This window comes from Saimiri boliviensis, chromosome X (assembly GCF_048565385.1).
Source record: "Saimiri boliviensis isolate mSaiBol1 chromosome X, mSaiBol1.pri, whole genome shotgun sequence".
Lineage (NCBI taxonomy): Eukaryota > Metazoa > Chordata > Mammalia > Primates > Cebidae > Saimiri > Saimiri boliviensis.
Window position 1 is genome coordinate 40,317,686 of NC_133470.1, and position 20,875 is coordinate 40,338,560.

The 20,875-nt window shown below is 40.1% G+C and overlaps 1 protein-coding gene across 1 annotated transcript in view; it reads left to right on the forward strand.

Annotated features, from left to right (window-relative positions):
• Positions 1-909: 909 nt before the first annotated feature.
• Positions 910-20,875, forward strand: part of MAOA (monoamine oxidase A) — a 78,127-nt gene continuing 58,161 nt past the window's right edge. Inside the window, exon 1 of the mRNA XM_003939589.4 lies at positions 910-2,085. Within this exon, the coding sequence (XP_003939638.1) occupies positions 1,038-2,085 (1,048 nt within the window). The 5' untranslated portion in view covers positions 910-1,037. The remainder of the gene's footprint in view (positions 2,086-20,875) is intronic.

The following is a 20,875-nucleotide window of genomic DNA, read 5'->3' on the forward strand; positions in this document are numbered from 1 at the left end:
CCAGCCCCGCCCCGCCCACCGCCCTCGCCCCGATCTCACCCTCGCCGTCGCCCCGGCCCCGCCCCGGCCCCGCCCTCGCCCTCGCGTCGCCCCGCCCCGCCGTCGCCCCGGCACCGGCCCCCCCGACCCCCCGCCCGCCCCGCCCCCGCCCCGCCCCCCGACCCACTCCTCCCCGCCCCGCCCTCAAACTAGTGAGGGCTCGAGGCTGCGCAGACCTCAGAGGGCCCTTGATGACGTCACAAGGGGGCCAGACCAAGTCGGGCAGCACCAGGTGATCCTGCGATCCTGCCCGGCTCCGCCTCCTTCAAATATCTGCTTCCTTAAGTTCACTCTTGGCCAATTAACTTTTAGTTAAAGCCAAAGAATGAAAGCACTAAGTTGAGACCCCACGCGGTTACACCCACTTCCACTTTCCAACTCTCGCCAGCTCACGGCGGCTCCCGCATGCAGTGGCATCGCCCGGCCACGCCCAGTGGCTGGGTTGCCAGCGCCAGCCGGCCGGTAGACCAGGAAGGCGGGGCCAGGCCGGGCTGGAGCCACATCTCCCCGCCCCCGACTGGGCCCGGCGCCCGGGACTGGCCACCAAGAGTGTATACCGGCAACAGCCTGACCGTGGAGAAGGGCTGCGGGGAGAGGAACGCCGCCCCTAGCGTCCAAAGTGCTCCAGAACTTGAATCATGAACACAAACTACTCAGTCTCCTCTCCCGGCGGCACCGGCACCGGCACCGCCACCGCCACCGGGACCGGGACCGGCGCCGGCACCGCCACTGGCACCGGGACCGGCGCCGGCACCGCCACTGGCACCGGGACCGGCACCGGCACCGCCACTGGCACCGGGACCGGCACCGGCACCGCCACTGGCATCGGCACCGGGAGCGGGCGCGAGGCGGGGAGTCCGCCCGAAGCCGGGGGCGCAACTGCTCAGATCCCGAGCCCGGCCTCCAGCTTTGACTACACCTCGTACAACCCGTCCGAATGGAGCATCCGTTCGGAATGGCGGACCGTCTCCAATCCTTCAGGTAGTTCCCAGTGGAGCATGTCCTCAACGGCCGAGGCCGCCTCCTGGAGCACCAGCATACCCTCTCAAATCAACACCACAAGTAACCTTAATACTGACTCCGACTCCAAGAGTAGCTTGGCAGGTTTCAGCGCTTACATCTTGGGCAGGCAGATCCCGGAGTCTACCATCCGTTCCAACTCCTCCGATGGGGCCGCCACAACCTCCAGCCACAACGATGGTGTTCCCCGGGTATCAGTAACAAGACCTACCCCGTCCGTAGACTGGTCGTTAGAGTCACTACAAGGCTCGGGCTTTTCATCTATGTTCAGCACCCCTCGGGATTCGGTGGAAGGGCCGGCCCTGCCCACGGGTTACGCCCTGGCCTCAATGCCCGGCTACCCCTGGATATTTGTACAGGGACCTCCCATACCCAGCGACCTTTCGCAACTGTCAGTTCAAGCACCTTCTACACCCAGTAACACCACCCAAGTGTCAGTACAGGGATCTGCTACATCCACAGCGCCCAGCTTCCCCTGGGTTTTGGTACCAGGACCGCCTCTACCCAATAACATTTCCCGAGTAACGCCACGAGCACCTCCTGCATCCCTTAACAACTCCCGAGTATCAAGCCTGGTGTCTCCACCACCGTCGGTGCCCGACACTCCGCGGGGCTCAATACAAGATCCTCCTGCCTCCAACAATCCTTTCCAACTGCGGACCCAAGGACCTTTTAAACCTAGTAACTCTCGCCGAACATCAGTACAAGGGTCCGCCCCGCTCACAGTGCCCAGCTCCCGCCGGGCATCAGCAGAAAGATCAGCTCCGCCCCTGGGCGCTCCCGGAGTATCAGCAAAAGGGTTCGCCCCGCCCTCAGTGCCCGGCTACCTCCGGATATCAAAAGAAGGATCGGCTCCGCCCCCGGACTCCCCAGGGGAATTGGTAGAAGGGTCCTTTCCACCCTTTACGGTCCCCACTCCTGTGCCTACGACCCAGGACGGTATCAACGGAAGCATGACTAGCCAAGAGAAGGCGAGTGTAGCGGGCCACATGTTCGACGTGGTCGTGATCGGAGGTGGCATTTCAGGTCAGTGTGGACTGTAGCGATGGCTTGGGGGGCGCTGGCCAGTCAGGGGTGGGGAAGCTGCAGTAGCGCTGTGGCGTTTGGGGGTCTCTCGTGCATGCGAGAGTGTAGTGTAGCCGTGGCTTGGCCCCATATCCTGCAAGATGGGAATGGGGGTTATGCCCGTTTTGCTGGTGGTGTGACTGGGGGAGGAAGACACAATAATTTTACTACTACTATTAAATTTACCCTGTGCTAGTTACCATGTACTAATATTTAATTAGCTTTTGCTGTGCAGTTATATTTAACACTATACATGGATTTTCTCAGTCCTCAACAGTTCCGAGAGGTGGGAACTAAATTCATTCCCGTTTTGCAAAACCAAGAAACAGGTGTGGGGAGTTTCAATAACTTGAGGTCGAATCACCTAGCTTGGAAGTGGCTTAAAGATATTCTCCCATTTAAGACCTGCTGTCCTAATTATTGAGGTGGCTGCTTTGCCTCAGTGATTTCATATCCTTTGCCCTAAACAGAACATCAGGATACAGATTTTTGGTAGTATTGAGGTAGCAGTAGTGTTATTCCAGTCTTGCTCTTCTCTGTTTTAAGTAGAAAATGTAGTAGGTGAAGAGGAAGAAGGCAGACTTCTTTAGGAAAAGGTTAAAAAAAAAAAAAAAAAAAAAAGAGGGGAAGAAGGGATAAGCTTTTAAACTATTCCAGTGTGTGTGTATATATATATATATAGACGGATAGATAGATAGATAGACAGATAGATAGATAGATACGAACCTGCAGGAAGGTGCAGGGCATTTATTGTCCAGAGAGAATCCCTTTATGAAGCAGGGGCTGAGTGCCCTGTTATATCCTCCTTCCTCCTTTCACTAAGAGCTCCCACCACCTAAATCTTGTCTTCTGATGAGCCAGTTGGTGGGCCAGGGTTCCCCTGGTCCTGGCTTGGATTTGTAGCTAACCAAGTGAGTGGTGCATGAGGCTTTTCAATATCTTTCTGGAAGCGTCATCATGATTGATATATTAATTGTCACTTATGTTACCATCATTGGTGAAATGTTTGAAATGTAGGAATTTTGTTGCCTTTCTGCCCTGGCTAGAATCCCACACTGACCTATCCTCCCCAACTAGGTGTTAATAATTTCTGAGATATCCCTGCAGGATCTGATTCAGAAAGAGAAAGATGATGGGAGGAAGTAAGTAGAGTGACCCCACAGTAGCCATTTTATATATAATCCTCTTGAGGAGACTCTGAACATGCTTACAAGTTAATGTTTGGTAGAGATAGCTTTTGATTTGGCCTGTTCAGGAAAAACAGTCACATGTTTATCCTGAACAGAGCAAGAGAAGAGATTGGCATGAACTGTTGCTTTGACAATTCCAACCAGTGCCAAGAAAAACAGGCATGTATATTGGAGCATCAGAGGAAAGCAGCTCCTGGTGGAGAGTAAGAAAAAGGAGTATTTCCCTTGTTTCTCTTCATGCATTTACTTATTCATTCATTCAGCAAACACTTGTTGAGTACCTAAGGGGAAGTGGCCTGGTGTTTCCCAAAATCTGGTCCCACTAGGCAAGGCTTCTAAAAGCAATATGGTTGTAAATCACTGGAAAATAAATATGATGACAATGTGTTATATACATTGACTAGGGGTTCTGGGTTCTCTCCCATCTCTATACCTTCTGTATTCTGCAATTCAGAGTTCTTTCTGGGGTTTTATTCTTGGTCTTTTTTCTTATTCAGTCTCCAGAATTCCTTAAGGGACATTGTTTTTTATTTATTTATTTATTTTTCCTCTTCCTTATTACCTGCTCTTCCTCCCTTTCTATACTTTATGCTCAATACTTGGTCATTAGCAGAGGTGAATTTACCGCGTAGCTGACAACCTTTATGTTTTATGGTCTTGTAACTGTAGGTCTCTTCTGGTTCTCACTCTAAATAAATAACCAGTTTCATACTCAGTCCTGTATTTGCAATTTTACTTTCTTATTTCTTAGAGTGGGTACTTTCTTGCTTTTTACTTTCTTATTTCTTATTTCTTAGTGATGTCTTTGTTTTAGGACCCACAAAACCTGAATCTGTCCATGGTCACTATTAATTATTTGTTTATTTCCATTTGGGGGAAGTAGAGGGCATTTCTTGCACAGTAGTTCGCCCCCCTATTCCAGAGGCCAGTTTCAGTGACACTGGAAAAAGCACTTGGCTTCCTCTAATGTCATCTCCATCAGTCAGATCTGAGTGATTTTAATACTCAGACTGATCAGAAGCATTGCTTTTTATCTGTGGTACCTTCCCAGATGGTTCACAGCTAAAATGAAAGTAGTTGCAAGTGCGGCTCTTGTTATATCCTGGACATAAACTGAGTATTTCATGAGCAGGTAAGAAATATCACTTCCCAAGCATTCTTGTGGATTCAGAAACATACCATCTTTGTCTGTGCCTGGCAATATCCCATGAATTACTTAATAGTCCCTGTGGCAGTTTTATATGCCTTTAGATGTTCTTTATAACTTTTGTTAGGACTTGCATACTTTGTTAAGTTACCCACATATTCATAATACATCACCAATCTGTAGCATCAGCAGTGTTACTTCTATTATATACCCCCCAGAAGAGTACATATTCTAAGTGACATTATTCAAAACTGATCCATATTAGCAACATTATTTTTTAATTACTCACTCTGCACAGAGAATGGCAGCATCTTGATGTGTCTCCTTATTTGTCATTATAAAACACAAAATAGACTATGTCTTACAGCCAGAAACTCTTTTTCTGCCTAACTATCAATTAAATAATTCTGTGTAGTATGTTAGTAGTTGAGAGGGGAAGTAACCCTGCTGATTTGTTGGTCTAGTGATGTCTTTAAAATGCTCTGGTCCTTAACCATCATTCATCATCTATCACCCATTCCTTTTTAAAACTCCTTTCATGTTTGCTGTGATGCTATTGGATCTTGAATTTTTATTCTGTACTGATTGCTGCTTTTCTATGCCTTTCATTGTGCTCATATTCTTACAAACATCTGGTTTTCAAAGGTTCCACTGTTCATCACTTTGGGGCTCTTAGGGACTCTCTCCCTCTTTCTCATTCTAGGACTTCAGCTGTCTCTTATCTGTAGAAAGCTGTCAAGTCTCTAATTTGAATCCTCTTCTTTCTGTGAATTCCTGTCCCATAGCTTATCTGCTCCTGGGTATTTCATGCTTGAATACAGATTTAACATGTACCAAAGCTACTGTGGTAGCCAATCCAGCTTTTCCTCAGTTCCTTGACTGTTCTTAGCACACCATCCCTTCCGTAATTTTTTACACAATATACTCTTTCATCTCCTGCACCCTTTTAGCAGATCCTTCTCACTCCCCTTTGGGGCTATCTCTCTTCCCCTTTCTCTGTAATGACCTCTCTCCCCTCATCACCAGGACATACTCTTTTTATTATTTTGTATAAATATAAGGGATACAACTGCAATTTTGTTACATAGGATAGACTGTGTAGTAGTGAAATTTGGACTTTTAGTGTATTCATAAGGCACATAATGTACATTGTACCCATTAGGTAGTTTCTCATCATCCACCTTCCTCCTGCCCACACACCCTTCCAGTCACCAATGTCTGTTATTCCATACCTCTATGTCTGTGTGTGCACATTATTTACCTCTCACTTACAAGTCAGAACATACAGTATTTGACTTTCTATTTCTGAGTTGTTTCACTTAAGATAATGGCCTCCAGTTCCATCAGTGTTGTTGCAAAAGCTCTTGACCCCTGAAGCTACCTGGTTATGACCCCCTTCCCAGTGGCCACCCTTTACAATAATGCCTCTCCCTTTATGTTCACCTTGCATGCAGTGTTCTCCCAGACTTGATTTTTCTTAAACACTTACTTCCTCACCTTGCACCTCTGTTCAGGGTCTTCAATGCTCTCCTATTAGCAGCCTCTCAGACACCTCCCTACCCTGCCCCTCATCATGCCTCCAATTATTTGTCCCACTTTGTGGGACAAGTAGCATTTCCTCCTATTTTCCAACATGGGTTTGAACTTTAGTCTCACTGCCTTGTGTCCTCAGGCTACACTAGGTTTATTTTGTCCCTTCTTGCCTTTTCTGTTTTAATCTTTCTTAATTAACATGACAGTGCTTCTCTCCTACATTTATATTCTATCTATCCTGCAATACTTGGTTGAAGATCCTTTCCTTGATCACTCTGGCTCCCATTGATTTTTCTCTCCTCTTGTAGAGCTTGTAGTCTGTACTTAACAAACAATTTCCCCTTATTTTCTATCTCTTACTTCATGATTTGATTTTAAGGATAATGGCTCAGTCCACTGAATTCAGGTGCTAGTTCTTACTCATGAGCTACCACGGATAAAATAAATGACAGAAAAACAGTGGTAGAAGAATTTAAAATCTGTCCTCAACTGAGAATTTCTGAAATGGCTCTCTTTAGGGAGAGAAGAAAAGGAAATGAGAAAAAAGCCTACCTGCAGGGCACAATGTATACTTCTTTCATGAGTCTGTTTGGAATTTGAGTCTTTGGGTCAAAGGGGTTTTAAAAGGCAATCTAGTCCAATCACCTAAGATTTTAATCTTCTTGACAGCACCTTGCTAGTGATTAGGGCCAGATGGCTGTAGCTTTCAACGCATTAGGAGTAGAGGTAGCTCTGTCTTGTTTAAGCATGTCAGGAGCCTCTACCCATACATATGCTAAGCAGTGACCAGATCATGGGGAAAGAAAGAGGTATATAAAGATGAGTAAGTAGCATCGCTGCACATAAAGTACTCCAATCTTTTTGAAGACGTAATCAAGTGGGTGAATATTTAACATAAATACAGTGAGATAATAATTGATATGAATATAGTGAGATAAATATCAATGCAGTGAGATAAATATTAATGTTCTGAATATGAACAAAGTGCAGGGACCTTGAGAGATAAGTAGAATTTTAACAGGTAGAGATAAGAGGATGGAAAAAACACATACCATACAGGAGAGACTAGAGGAGCACAGATACAGTCATGAGGTTGTAAGCCAGGCATGAGCAGTGCTCAATTTCCCAGTGGAGAGTGGGAATGAAAATAGTTGTTTCCTATGCCTCTAGCAATGTGATCCTGGTAGCTATTGAGATGACCCCCGTGTGCCATGTCTACCCATGGTTTTTGTTTCTGTGTGAACTGTGAATGGTTAGCGAGTGCCCAGTGAAAATGCCTTAGTCATAACACTGGATTGTCCTGGGTGAATCAAGTGTTTCTTCATTTTATTTTTTTGCAATTAAATTCCGAGTGTCATGTAGAAAGACCTTTTCGTGTCCAAATAATGTTTAAGCAATACAACTCTTCTCCATTTTTGTCCATGAGCTGAGCTCTGCTAAAAGAATTAAGAACACTAGCTGCCCAGAATTCAGTGCTGTATAAAACCAGCAGGAATTGAATCCTTCTTATCATCTGAGAGACAGAAAAGCCATTTTGCAAGAAAAATGACTAATGTTCAGCGTTCCAACGATTGAGTCCACAACATACCACAATTTCCCTTTTTGCTGAAATATATCACCCGTAAAAATTATTCTGCTAGGACACATTTTAGGCATTTAAACCCAGAACTTGGCAGCATGTACTGTGTGGTTTTGCAGTGATTAAGAAAAGCCTCCATTTAAGAAATGGTGCTTATTTTTGGTGCCTTAGTTATTCAAATACACTGAGGTTCAATGTGGGCTGAGCATTAGTTTTATGGCCTTTAGGACGCTTCTCTGCCCCTATTTTATATTTTATTTTTCTAAAAAATAAACTAGGATGCTTTTACTTCATAAACTTTTTTTTATGCTGAACAAAGAATACAAGAATTACATTTATTTGTGTTCTGATTTTTTAAAAATCTTCATGGTTGAAGGAGGTTTTGGATTTATCTGTCATTTAATGGAAAATTTTAGCATTGAGTCTATACTAATTGATTTGAATTGTTATATAATCCTCAGCTATTGAGAAAAATGTATTTAACAATAGGTCTAAGTATAGCATAATTCCATACATTACAGATACCAATAATGGAGAAAAAGAAACACAGAAAGCCACTATTAGTGAATATTGGGTCACAATCTTTTTGCAGTTGTGGCATAGAAATATTTTAACCTATGAAAAATCTTGTGGTATTTGCATGCAGGTGTACTCAGAAAGAGTAAGCTTGTATTGTAGTTTTATATTACATATACGATGCCCAGCCCTGTGATTTAGAAAATATAGACACCCAGCCAGGTACGGTGGCTCATGCCTGTAATCCCAGCACTTTGGGAGGCCAAGGTGGGTGGATCACCTTAAGTCAGGAGACCAGCCTGGTCAACATGGTGAAACCCCGTCTCTACTAAAAATAGAAAAATTAGCCAGGCATGGTGGTGGACACCTGTAATCCCAGCTGCTTGGGAGGCTGAGGCAGGAGAATCGCTTGAAACCAGGAGATGGAGGTTGTAGTGAGCTGAAATCACGCCATTGCACTCCAGCCTGGATGACAAGAGCAAGACTCCTTCTTAAAAATAAATAAATAAATAAAATATAGACACCTAATAAATACTTGTTAAGGAATATACTTGTATGTATGAGATGGATAGATTTCATAATGATAGGTTTTTTTTCATTATTTTAATTTTGAGTAGTTAGAACTTCAAAATTTAAAACAAAACATTTTCTAAATGTTGTGAGCATTCAAGACAAATTGATTTTTGGGACTGTTTATCCTCCTTTATCATGACAAATATTTTATATTTTTACCAGCAATTTCTATTTTCCTTCAGACAATCTATTTCTTGTTATGTTGCCATCTATCATTGTGTATTGGGGAAGTTTAAAGTCTTTGAACTGTGGTTTTGTCATCCAAGAAGTTGGATTAAGTTATATGTGATATATCTTCTGGTATGAATTTTTAGTAATTAGTCAATTTCATAAAGATCGTCTTTTTAGCTTTCTTTCTTGGACTCTCCTCAACAGTTTTTTTCTTCCATGCTTGATTCTGGAAAGAGTTTGCATTATCTCTCATACAGACATTCTTCACAAACTTAAATCAGGGCCTGGGTCTCTCCAGAGGTGCTCATTCACACTTTCCTCGTGGCTTCTCTGAGACTTTAAAAACACTTTTGTAGTTTTTGCTAGGCCAAAGTAAACAAAGCACACTCATTAACAATATTTAATTGACTGATTAGTTAAGAGTGTTGAGAACATAAAAAACAAATGATAGCTTTAAGAGTTGAAGTAATTATACATTAACCATGTCCAAGGGTCATAGAATGGTGACCTGTAAGAGCCCAAAGGGATTGAAACAGAGGCTCAGAGGGGTCAAGTGAATTACCAAATCCCACAAAATTCTTAGCTGTATTGCTTGTCCATTGATGCCTAAAATACTGACTTCCAGGACAGTGCTCTTTCTATTCCTCACCTCACTGGACTTGCTTTGTCAGCTCATCCATAGATATGCAGTAAACTTTATTGTTGCTTTACTTTGGAGGTTGATACTTTAAAACTTATACAGTAATATAGTGACTGTTGCTTGACAGTAATTTATATATTATAAGGTATCACAGGGAATGTTATTGCTTTCTGAACATTTACATTTTAAAATATGGGGCACCCTGTTAGGTAAAATGACTTTCACTTGACAAATCTATTTCCTTTTGAGAAAGTTCATTCCTAGTGCATTTAGGAGATGTAGAGATTGTTGGGATAGTTTAGGTCAGTGATTCTTGACCTTTTGGACCGAATGTCTCTTCAAAAATCTGATGAAAGCTATTGGACTTTTTCCCAAAAAAATGCACAGATTTTTTATGCATAGTTGTTTTTCTCCCTTGCACCACGCCAGTGTTCTGGAAGCCTCTTCTGTGTCACTGTCCTAGTAGTGTAATTATTTTTAGCTGATACTGAGACTTCATGAAAGTGGTGAAAAATATTTCAGAGGATTCATTACATCTTTAGACAGTTACTGGTAATGAATTTCTAAAGAGACCATGATGAAAAGAGTGAAAACATTCAGGCTGGAAATGAAGGCACCTACACGTTAGGTCCATAGTAACTAGAGAAGTGAACTTGACAAGTTTCAAAAAGAAAGAATTTGAGAGAAAACATTGGTGAAGGAAACGGAAGGCTGTGGTGGTTGAGATGATTTCTTTTAGTAGTTTTCAAAGATTGTTTAAAGTATCGTTAGCCTGTTGTCTATTCAGTGACTTGTGTGAGGCATAGACTCTATGTAGCCTCTATGTCACAGGGGTAACAGCGATGAGCCTGAAATGCTCTTCATACATGAAGTTGGTTCAGAGGTTCAATGTCAGTGCAGAGGAGGGAGGAATCAATTCTACCTGGAGGAAGTGACAAGGAAAGGATTTCATGGAGGAAGTACTTGATTGAAGTGTCATAGATTTTGAGTAAATTCTGAAATGTAATGAAGATGACCTTTAAAGTGACTATTTCTAGATTAAATGAGTTAGCTGGGAGCTGTGGCCTAAGTTGAAGATCATTTTCTTGCTTGTATGTATCTGTTCATTCATTCAGTAAATATTTGTCAATTGTACATCGCGATATGACTTGAGTAGTATTTGTGGGTTTTGCTCTCTGCTTTGGGCATATGAGTTGCAGAGAAGGTAATATAAGTTGATGTTTGACTTTACTTTTCATTGTCCTTGGAGTGTTCAGTCCAAGAGTCCAAATGTGCAGTTATGTAAGAATTCTGTTAGCCAGAGACCACTTCACTGAATAAAAGAGAATTAACTTAATGTATCATGCAGTGTACTGTGTACACATTCCTAGGTGATGATGAATATCAAAGTTGAAGAAAGATGTCACTTTCAGGAATAAAGAGAAATGACTAGACAAGCATCAAAGTATACACCATAGCTACACTAAAACCTTGCTCCAACGTGCTCAGCTTGTGCTCTAGGCATTGTTCACTTAGGACCTTTCCTTCGGGAGTTTATTGTACTAATGGAACAATCAATCTTATAAGAGATGAAACAAGCTTTCCTAAAGTGTGTTTTCAGGTATACATTTTTTTAAAAAGCAGAGGGTGAATAAATGCTGAGTTAAGTGGATCTTCTTACTGCAGGACTTCTCAGGACCATATGCCAATGTGCACCAGGAATTTCCCAGAAGGAGAAACAGTATATGGTGTCTCAACTTTCATGAACGTTGATACTTTTCCCCAGAGCATCTTTCTTGAGGACTCATTGTTCCATAAAACATTTAGGGAACCACCGCTTTAAACTACAGCCCATCCTAGTGTGCAGAATCCAAGGACAGGAATATGGAGTGTCCCTGTTGTATTTTAAGTTTCAATAAAAGAATGGGATGAATAATGAATTAAGGGGTAATTGCATTCCCTAACTTGGATGAGATGTTTTTATCTAAAGTGAAGATGAATGCTGAACAATAATCAAATAAATTAGGACTGTCTAGACAACCAGTCTGTTGAATTCAGGGCAAATTGAAGTTAATTGTTAGCTTTCATCTGTTTATTACTTGAGACAGCCCTATATTTTTTAGCCTATCAAAGGGATTAGAAAAGTGGGTCTTTCCAAAAGCAGAGAATTACATATCTGAAAGGAAGTACAAAATACAGATGGGCATAGGTATAGATTAGATAGATAGATAGGAATGGTTTTATGTATCAAGGGCAAGTTTGTGTATACACTGATATTCTCTGTTGTCTTTTGCCAAAAAGCACAATGCTGGTTCAAAGATCAGAAAATGTGCTAGCGGTATTTAGAATCTGCTGACTTACGTAGGCATAAAGGTTAAAATGGCATGGCACCCTATCCTTGTCAAAGTTTCTTAGTTGCTTGAGATAAATATAATCTAGGTAGCATTAGAAATTTCCCTGTTGCCCTCATCCACATAAGCATGGTTTTGTTTTCTTAGTATGTGATTCTTCTGTTCATTGACACAAGTATTTGGGCACTGCAATGTGCAGGCTCCATCCTAGGGATGCAAAGATGTGTAACACATTTCTGCTCTTTGGCAACACACATTTAGCTCATGTAGGCATCTCAAGCTTAGTGCATCTAAAGCAAGACACTTGATATTTCCCCATAACTCTTCTTTCCCTGGCTGTTTCCATCTTAGTAAATGGTACCACCATTTAACCAGTTGCTCAGGTTAAAAAGCATGGAGCCATTCTTGGTTCCTCTCTTTTGTCATATACCACATCCATTCCAGCAGCAAATCCTATTGGCTGTAGCCTCAAAATACGTTCTGTATCTCACTGCCTCCCACAACTGCAATCACAGTTATCCCCACCCAAGCCATTGTAGTCTTTTGGCTTTGTCCAAGCCACCATGATCTCTTGACCAGTTGATGTTTAACTATACTTTTTATAGTCTTTAGAGTGTTCAGGCCAAATGTGCAGTTATGTAAGAATTCTGTTGGCCAGAGACCACTTCACTGAATAATAGAGAATTAACTTACTTAGACATAAAGGTTAAAATAGCATGGCACCCTATCCTTGTCAATGTTTTTTAGTTGTTTGAGATAAATGTAATCTAGGTGGCATTAGAAACTTCCCTGTTGCCCTCATCCACATAAGCACGGTTTTGTTTTCTTAGCATGTGGTTCTTCTATTCATTGCAACAAGCATTTGGGCACCGCAACATCCAGGCTCCATCCTAGGGATGCCTCTCTTCTTGTCTCTGTACTTCCTTCCTCTTTTGCCCCACTACAGTCTGGTTTCCTCACAGAAACCAGGATGATCTTTTAAAAAGTTAAAATTAGATAAATCACTCCCCTACTTATAAGCCTCCAGTATACTTAGATCAAAACCCAGGGGCTTGCTGTGGTCTACAAGGCACTCTGTCCCTTAGTCTCTTCTTACTTTTCCAGTCTCATCTTCTCCTCACTAATTTCCCTTTGGCTGTGCCAGCCCTATTGCTCTTCTTTGAGCCCGTCAGCCTTTTTTCTGTCTTCCCCAGATACTTCCATGGCTCACATCCATACTTCATTAAGATCTCTGCTTTAATGTCACCTCTCAGATGCATTCACTGATGACCCTGTGTAAAAGAGCACTCCCCACCTCCATGGTGTACTCTCTCCTTACTTTGCATTGTTTATCTTCATAGCACTTAATATTTCATAGCTACTTAATATTTATTCCTTTGTCTTTCTTTCCCATGAAAATGTAAGCTTCATGAGGACTTAGTTATATTCAACTGTGTAACAGCACCTAGCATGATGCCTGGGACCTAGTAAGAGTGTAATATTATTTGATGGGTGAATAGATGAAGGAATGAATTTATCTAGGTTTATGATACTTGTGAAGGTATAAGTATATGTACTTGCAGAAAGATTCCATTGTTATTCATGCCTTAGATGCTTCTCATGAAGACAACCCACATTTCATATATCTGTTGGCTGTATTTGAAACACTTTAAGGGGAAAATAATTTGATGTAGAAAACAACTCTTAATGTTATGTGTGGTAGTTTTCTCTTTGCAAACACAGTGGTGTTCTGTAGGAAACATATATGTTCAGTATATTCAAGTGAGTGTATATTGAAAGATGACTCCTCATTCCACTTCAACTCCAAGCAGTATACCCCCAAAATAACTGCTATGATAGTTTATTATATATCCTTTCAGATATTTACTGTGCAAGTATGAAGTATACACATTTTTTGTTATTCTATAATGGACCCATACTGTATAAAGGGAATCTCAACTCTGCTTATTTCACCTTATGTATTTCAAAGAACTTTCATCCTTTTTAAGAGTTGTATAGTATTTGAAAGAATGCCTCTACCGCATCCTTGTATGTAGCTCTTGGAGCACATATGTAAGTTTACATGTAAGAGAGCTTACTAGGGTTGTAATTGCTGGATCAAAGGGAGGTGCATTTAAAGTTTTGATAGCTAATGACAACAAGGTTGAATCACTTTACTTTGCCACCAACAGTGTAAGACAGAGTCTGTTTTTCTGCATCCATGTCAATACTATGTTTTAACTATTTTCATTCTTCAATCCAATAAGCCAAAATGGTACCTTATTTTTATATTTCTCCAATTATGAGTGAGATTAAACACCTTTTCATTGAAAGACATTTACAATTCTTCTGTAAAACTTTATGTTCACATTTTAAAAATCTATTTTAAAGTGTGTCTGGTCATTCTTCTTATTGATTTGGGAGAACTTTTTATATTTTGAAGAAATGAATTCTTTGTTGAATATTGCAAATATTTTCTTTTTTTTATGGCTCTTGGGTTTTGTGTCTTGCACAGAAAACATTCTTTATTCAAAGAATATTATTTTAGAAAAATCTGCCCTACGTTATTCTAGTTTTTTAAGGTTTTTATGTTTTGCATTTAAATATTTCTTCTGAGTTTATTCTGAGTAAAGAGAGAGATATTCTGTGTTACTTTTTTAATTCCCCCAAATCGGATGTCCCAACACAATTTATTTACTAAACCACGATTTACCTACTGATTTGTATTTTTTAGGCTATTTCTAGACCACGTACTCTTATTTCTCTGTCTTTCCAATCTTATACCAGCACAACTCTTTTTACTGTAGCTTTGTCATACATTTTAATGAAAAGTTGAACTGGTTATAATGCTTTTTCAGGAATTTCCTGGCAAGCTTGCCATGCTATTTTTCCATGTGAAGTTTAGAATAAGGCTCTCTAATATAAAGAAAAATTTATTAATATTTTAATTGAGATTTCATTACATTTGTAGATTTATTTGGAGGAATTAAAGTCTTTATGATACTGTTTCCTTTCATCCAAAAATAAAAACTAGTTCTTTTCTGTTCAAATCTTCTATTGTGACTTTTGGTGATTTTGAAGATATTTTTCAAGTGGATTCTTCAGAGTTCTTGTTGAGTTCATGATGCTCTAATAAGTGAGCTTATTTTTTTCCATCATATTTTCTAACTCATTGTATATAAGGTAGGTATTTATTTTTAAATATTAATTTTGGCTGGGCACGGTGGCTCATAGCTGTAATCCCAGCACTTTAAGAGGCCCAGGCAGGTGGATCCATGAGGTCAGGAGTTCAAGACCAGTCTGGCCAACATGATTAAACCCCGTCTCTACTAATAATACAAAAAAAAAAAAAAATTATCCAGGCATGGTGGCATGCACCTGTAATCGCAGCTACTTGGGAGGCTGAGACAGGAGAATTGCTTGAACCCAGGACATGGAGGTTGCAGTGGGCTGAGATTGCACCACTGCACTCCAGCCTGGGTGACAGCAAGGCTCTGTCTCAAAAAAAAAAAAAAAAAAAAAAAAAAAAAAAAAAAAAAAAAAGTAATAATAATAATGTTTAAATTAGACACTTTATTCCTTGATTTCTCTTTTTGTTTTTCTTTCTTTCATTTATTCATTCCTTCTCATCAGTTTTCCAGGCTAAGTTTCCACTATGTATCCACTATGATAATTTTCTCTCTTCTCTAATTTTTGTGCCTCATTTCACCCTTATCTAATGGCATTGACTAGTACTTGCCCAATAATGTTAAATAAAATTGGTAATGGTGGCATTTCTACCTTGCTTCTCATTTTAATGCAACTGTTGTTTCACCATTAAGCATAGTGTTCAAGCCAATCACTCCAAAACCTCTGGAAACTCTCTTAAATCACTCCAGGCAAGCTGGCTTAAGAACCTCCATAGTACCTTTTCTTGACCTTTATTGTAATCTGGAACACAATGAACTTGATAATGTGTTTGTCTTATTGAACAATGTTGACAAATTCTGTGTACATCCTTAAGGAAGTACTTTTCCACAGATCACCCTTTGGGAAATGCTAATTTAGAGAAATAGGGGATTAACAATACCAACCATAACATAAAGGAGTTTAAGGATTGAGACAAAACCATGAGCCTTAGGAGAAAAGGAGGTCATCAGTGACCTTAAGGATAATGGTGATGATGATAGCTCACACCAATGGGACATTTACCAGGCATCAGTCACTTGGCTGAGTAATTATACATCTTACCTTGTTTAATCTTCACATTAGCCACCAAGGCAGAATGATTATTATCTCTGTTTTATACCTGTGGTAAAAGGCTGAGGAAACTTTCTTAAGATTATTACACAATAAATAACAAAATGTGATTGCAAAATACACTAGCTCTATAGCAGGAGCTCTTCCACATAATACTAGGAGAATCAATCTAGAGCCTGCCCCAGGAATATTTTGTTTGGCCAATTCATTATGGGATTTTTGTTTTGTTTTGTTTGTTTTTAAACTGTGAATGCCTTCAGTAGGCATATATACCATTGAATTTGTGAGGGGTTTTGAATTGCAATCTCTGAAGTTTTATAAACTCCATTCATTAATAAATTATTTCAACAAATATATCCTGAGTGTGCACTGCATGCCAGGTACTATGCTAAGCTCTGGAGATACAGCAATAAGCAAAAATGAGCAAAGACCCTATTTTTTAGGGGCTTAATTAAATAACATACAAAAAGTGTGTGTGTGTGTGTGTGTGTGTGTGTGTGTGTGTGTGTAGTGCCAGGTAGTAATGTGTACTAAGAAGAAAAATAAATCAGGATAGCAGGGACAGAGTGTGACAGGTGACTATATTGATTGTCTGCATTGACAGTGGAGCCACTGGGCATTTTTCATGAGGAGTACATTACATTTCCAGGTTTATTCTGGTTAGGAAATGGAGACACCTGATCATGTGTTGTAGAAAGACATCACATAGGAGTTGGAAAGGGCTGCATGAGTCAAATTGAGGAATTTCTTGCTTTTCTGTGATAGAATAATGTGAATATGCTTGAAGAAATAAGGTAAAGCAAATGGTCCTTGGAGAGGTGAAGAAGACAGGGCTAAATGTGGAAGCTAGGTTCCAAAGTGGCAGTATGCCTGAGATTTATGCCCGAGGAAGCAAAGAGATCATTTCCTCAAGGGCTTCATTGCATAAATTAACTCCCAAGGTATGTTAGGTGGGTAAAATCATCTCCTATACCAGTTCTCTGGGGACAGCAGCCATTTTGAGTTGTTGGAAGCATTGCAGAATTGGTGGAACACAGTTTCTATGGGCAGTTGCTTTAAGAACCTGGAGCTTGGTTTGAAGTTGCCATGGTAACACCACTGCTGGCTGCATACATCTCACCCAGGCTCTCTTGATCTAATAACCAGGACCCACAGTGCCTTGAACTCTCTCAAACAATGTGTGCTTTTAGCAGACTAGCTTTTTTTTTTTTTTAACCTTTCTGATAAATCCATTAACCTATTTTATTTTGGTTTCTGTAAGTTGCAAGTGATTGAGGAGAGAGAAATTAGGAGAAGAATTGTATTGTTTTAAACTCATCATCCCTATTTAGAATACTTAATGTAAACTAATTAAAGATCTGCTGTGCTATGATCTGCTATCTTCCTGTTTTCAGGTTTTTGCATTTTGAAATCTATCATATCTCCTTGTTCACACAATAAGGCCTTAACAAACTCTTTGTGAATATAGTTTCTGAGACCTCTCTACTCTCAGAGAAAACCATATGATGCTCAGGAGTTTTGGGCTTTTTTCTTCCTAATGAGCTCTGTTTACCATGGTTTGGGAGAGGGAGAGCTCTGAGTATAGGAGATGGTAGATTTTGCTAGTGTTCACTTAACCCTTTTCTCTCAAAGACATGGGTGAGAGAATCACAAATTTTTGACATTAGGATACTTGAGAGTTTGGCCCAGTAGTCCTTTACCAAGGTGGCCTCACATCTCCTACATCCCTACATCCCAATGAATATCGTAAACACTTGCTGATTTGACAATAATGTTAGTAGCCTGAAATCACACTAGTTTGAAACCCATGGTGAGAGTGCATATACAGCATGGAAATCTAAATGGTGTGAAACAGGTCCCTCCTCCCCACCACTGGACTGGTTGTTAATCATTTACTGGCATACCTGTATCAAACCCTTCCCTTATCTTGCGGATAGGGAGTGGTGAGAAACAGGCTTCTTATCACTAGATTCCATGTGGTCATTAAATGATGGAAAATGAAAGGGAGAGCTGTAATGCATAATGCTTTTTATTTTTTGCTTAGTAATTTATATTACTTTGGAACAAGATAGAATAAAAGATTTAAGATGAGATTTTTTTTTCTTTTCATAATAAAATGTGAAAACAATATTCGATTATAAAAGTTATTTTTATAGTAGCCACATTTTATTTGATGACTTGCCTTTGGACTTAAGAATCTTTTCTAACAATTTTATCCCATTTACAAAAAAAACTGCTCAATAAATATTTCGAAAGATTAGGTCAAAAGCCCTTAAACTAGTCTGTAGGGTTGACAATTAAGATATCATTTTTTTTCTATAACTGATCATTGAATTTTGTAGTGATGAGGGGAGGGTAGAATGCATAGTGAGTGACGGACAAGTACAAAAAAGAGTTAATTGTAATCCAAGATTTACATCTTAAAGTAGGAATAATCTTTAGGTTTTTCCATTCAAATTAGCAGATAGCCACAGTTATTATATTACAAAAGATTTCTGAGCTTCAAGTATTTGCCTGTACTTTGACTTACTAAGCATTCAAAAATATTTTCCTAACAGCATCATACTTTTATTTTCATATTGTATATTTTTTAAGCCGTAAGTTATCATGGAAGTTTCTTAACAGGGTCTTCTTCCCAGTAAACATGCAAACTGAAACATTAGCACCCATTTATTCAGCATCTTAGAAGAAATATGCTTAATATAGTAGATTTTCCTACATAAATCTTCACCCTTCAAATTCTAAGATCTTTTAGAAACCATTTCTCTGAAATCCTTTTTAAATATTTTAAACATATTTCTTATATCTTAAACTAAGAGTTTAAACTCTCCTTGCCGTGATAGGGCTAATCATTTTCTGCAATGTAGAAACAAATAGTTTCACCAGCTTTTAACTTTTATTTGGTTATGTTCCTAAATGCCAAACTGCAAAATGACCTTTGTCACTGGTGGGGTCATTGTATTGGCTCAGAGAGCCCTGCTCACCCCTCCCCTTTTAGTTTACTGAGAAATGTTGATTTATTATTGGCACTGAAACCCATTCACAAAACTTGTTTGGAGTTACATGTTAGATTCGATTTTATTAAGACTCTAAGTTAGAGTGTGAGAAGTAAAATCCTGTGCTTTTCAGAAGACTTCGTTGTGGTCGTATCAGGCACTTGGAGTATGAAGACAAAGAAATCTACTCCAAGGAATGGTTGTAAGAGGCAACAAGGAAAGGCATATGAAATGGATCTGTAGATGCCCCTGAGAGGTCCCCTTAGGGGCGCAACTGCCACAGGCCACACCACTGTTGTTCAGAGTTCCCCACTGCTCCATCCCCTTAGGCAGTGTGGCAAGAGCCAGTTTCTCCACAGGTTCACACTCATAACTGGGTGTTGAACAATGAGAACACATGGAAACAGGGAGGAGAACATCACACAACGAGGCCTGTCAAGGGGTGGGGGACTAGGGGAGGGATAGCAGGGGGTGGGGGGATTGAGGAGGGATAGCATTAGAAGAAATACCTAATGTAGATGATGGTAGGGGGATAGATGCAGCAAACCACCATGGCACGTGTATACCTATGTAAAAAAAACCTGTACGTTCTGCACATGTACCCCAGAACTTAAAGTATAGTTAAAAAAAGAAGAGGAGCTGCTAGAGCAATTCTAGTAGGCCCTTTGGTTTATTTATCTACCTAATTGGTATGTAGTTAGGTTGATTAAAGGAAACTGGGAAGAAATAAAGCTTTTTGCATCTGAGTTTCTCTGTTTTTAAATACAGAGCATTACTTTGAGCCTAAAAACGTTCATCACTTTCAACTTAGTAATCTCCCTTCTGGAACTTAACCCTAAAGAAATGATCAGACATAAGGCGAAAGATTTATGCATAAACACATTTTTCATTTGCTGCATCTCATATTCACATTAGTCAGCACAAGAAGCCTTTGGCTGTGTTCCAGAAAACATATTGCACCAAGATTGATAGGCACTGGTTTGAGTTTATTTAACTGTCAGGGGGTGGCTTTCTTTGTGAGCTGATTCCAAAAATTCATTACATACCTAAATCTTTGATGGGCCTCAGCAATGTAAGTGTAGTGTACTTGAAGGGCTCAAAATTGCACACAAACATTAGCAGATACCAGGGAAGGATAGTCCTGTATAATTTTCTACAATTTGGATTTTGTTGATTTCATTCCAGTAGTGTTATTTAACATGTTCCTCTGTCCCTTAAGTATCAGATGCAGAGGCCTGATCACATTAGAATTTAATTTGTTCCTTCCTTCCTTCTCCCCTCCCCTCCGCTCCCCTCTCCTGTCCTTTCCTTTCCTTCATTCTTGCAAAACTACTTCATAGGTGATGGTGTGTGCTTCCATCAAGAGGCATATAACATCTGTCTCATCTCTTTTTCTGTGTGTGTTAGCAGCTTGATAATCATTATGCTAGATCCATTAATTCATTAGGGATTGCAAAATGCTGACATCTAAATTGTTTCTGTCTTCACTTACTAACTAGCATACTTTTATACAGAGAAACTTTCCCTCATTAGCTATTTGGTTGTTTTGAAGTTCAGTGCAAATAGGAAAGGTAAGATAAATACTAGCTTTTTTCTTTTGCTTATCATTTTTCAAAATGATAAGTTGGTCCCTTGGCATTTTCCAAAGGTGAAAAATGAGAGTTTTTGTGTTTGTTTAGCAGTATTATGAGCTCTTGGATTTAAGCCATTGCAGTTATTATCTTTAGCACTGAAATTATTTCATCTTTGGCCAGTAGGAGTTTATATAGATAGGCTCCTGAGTCTTTTTGACATAATCCTAGTAGTCTCTGACAGTCTCCTCGCTTTCTGGCATGACATAATGTTGCAGCTCATCTTG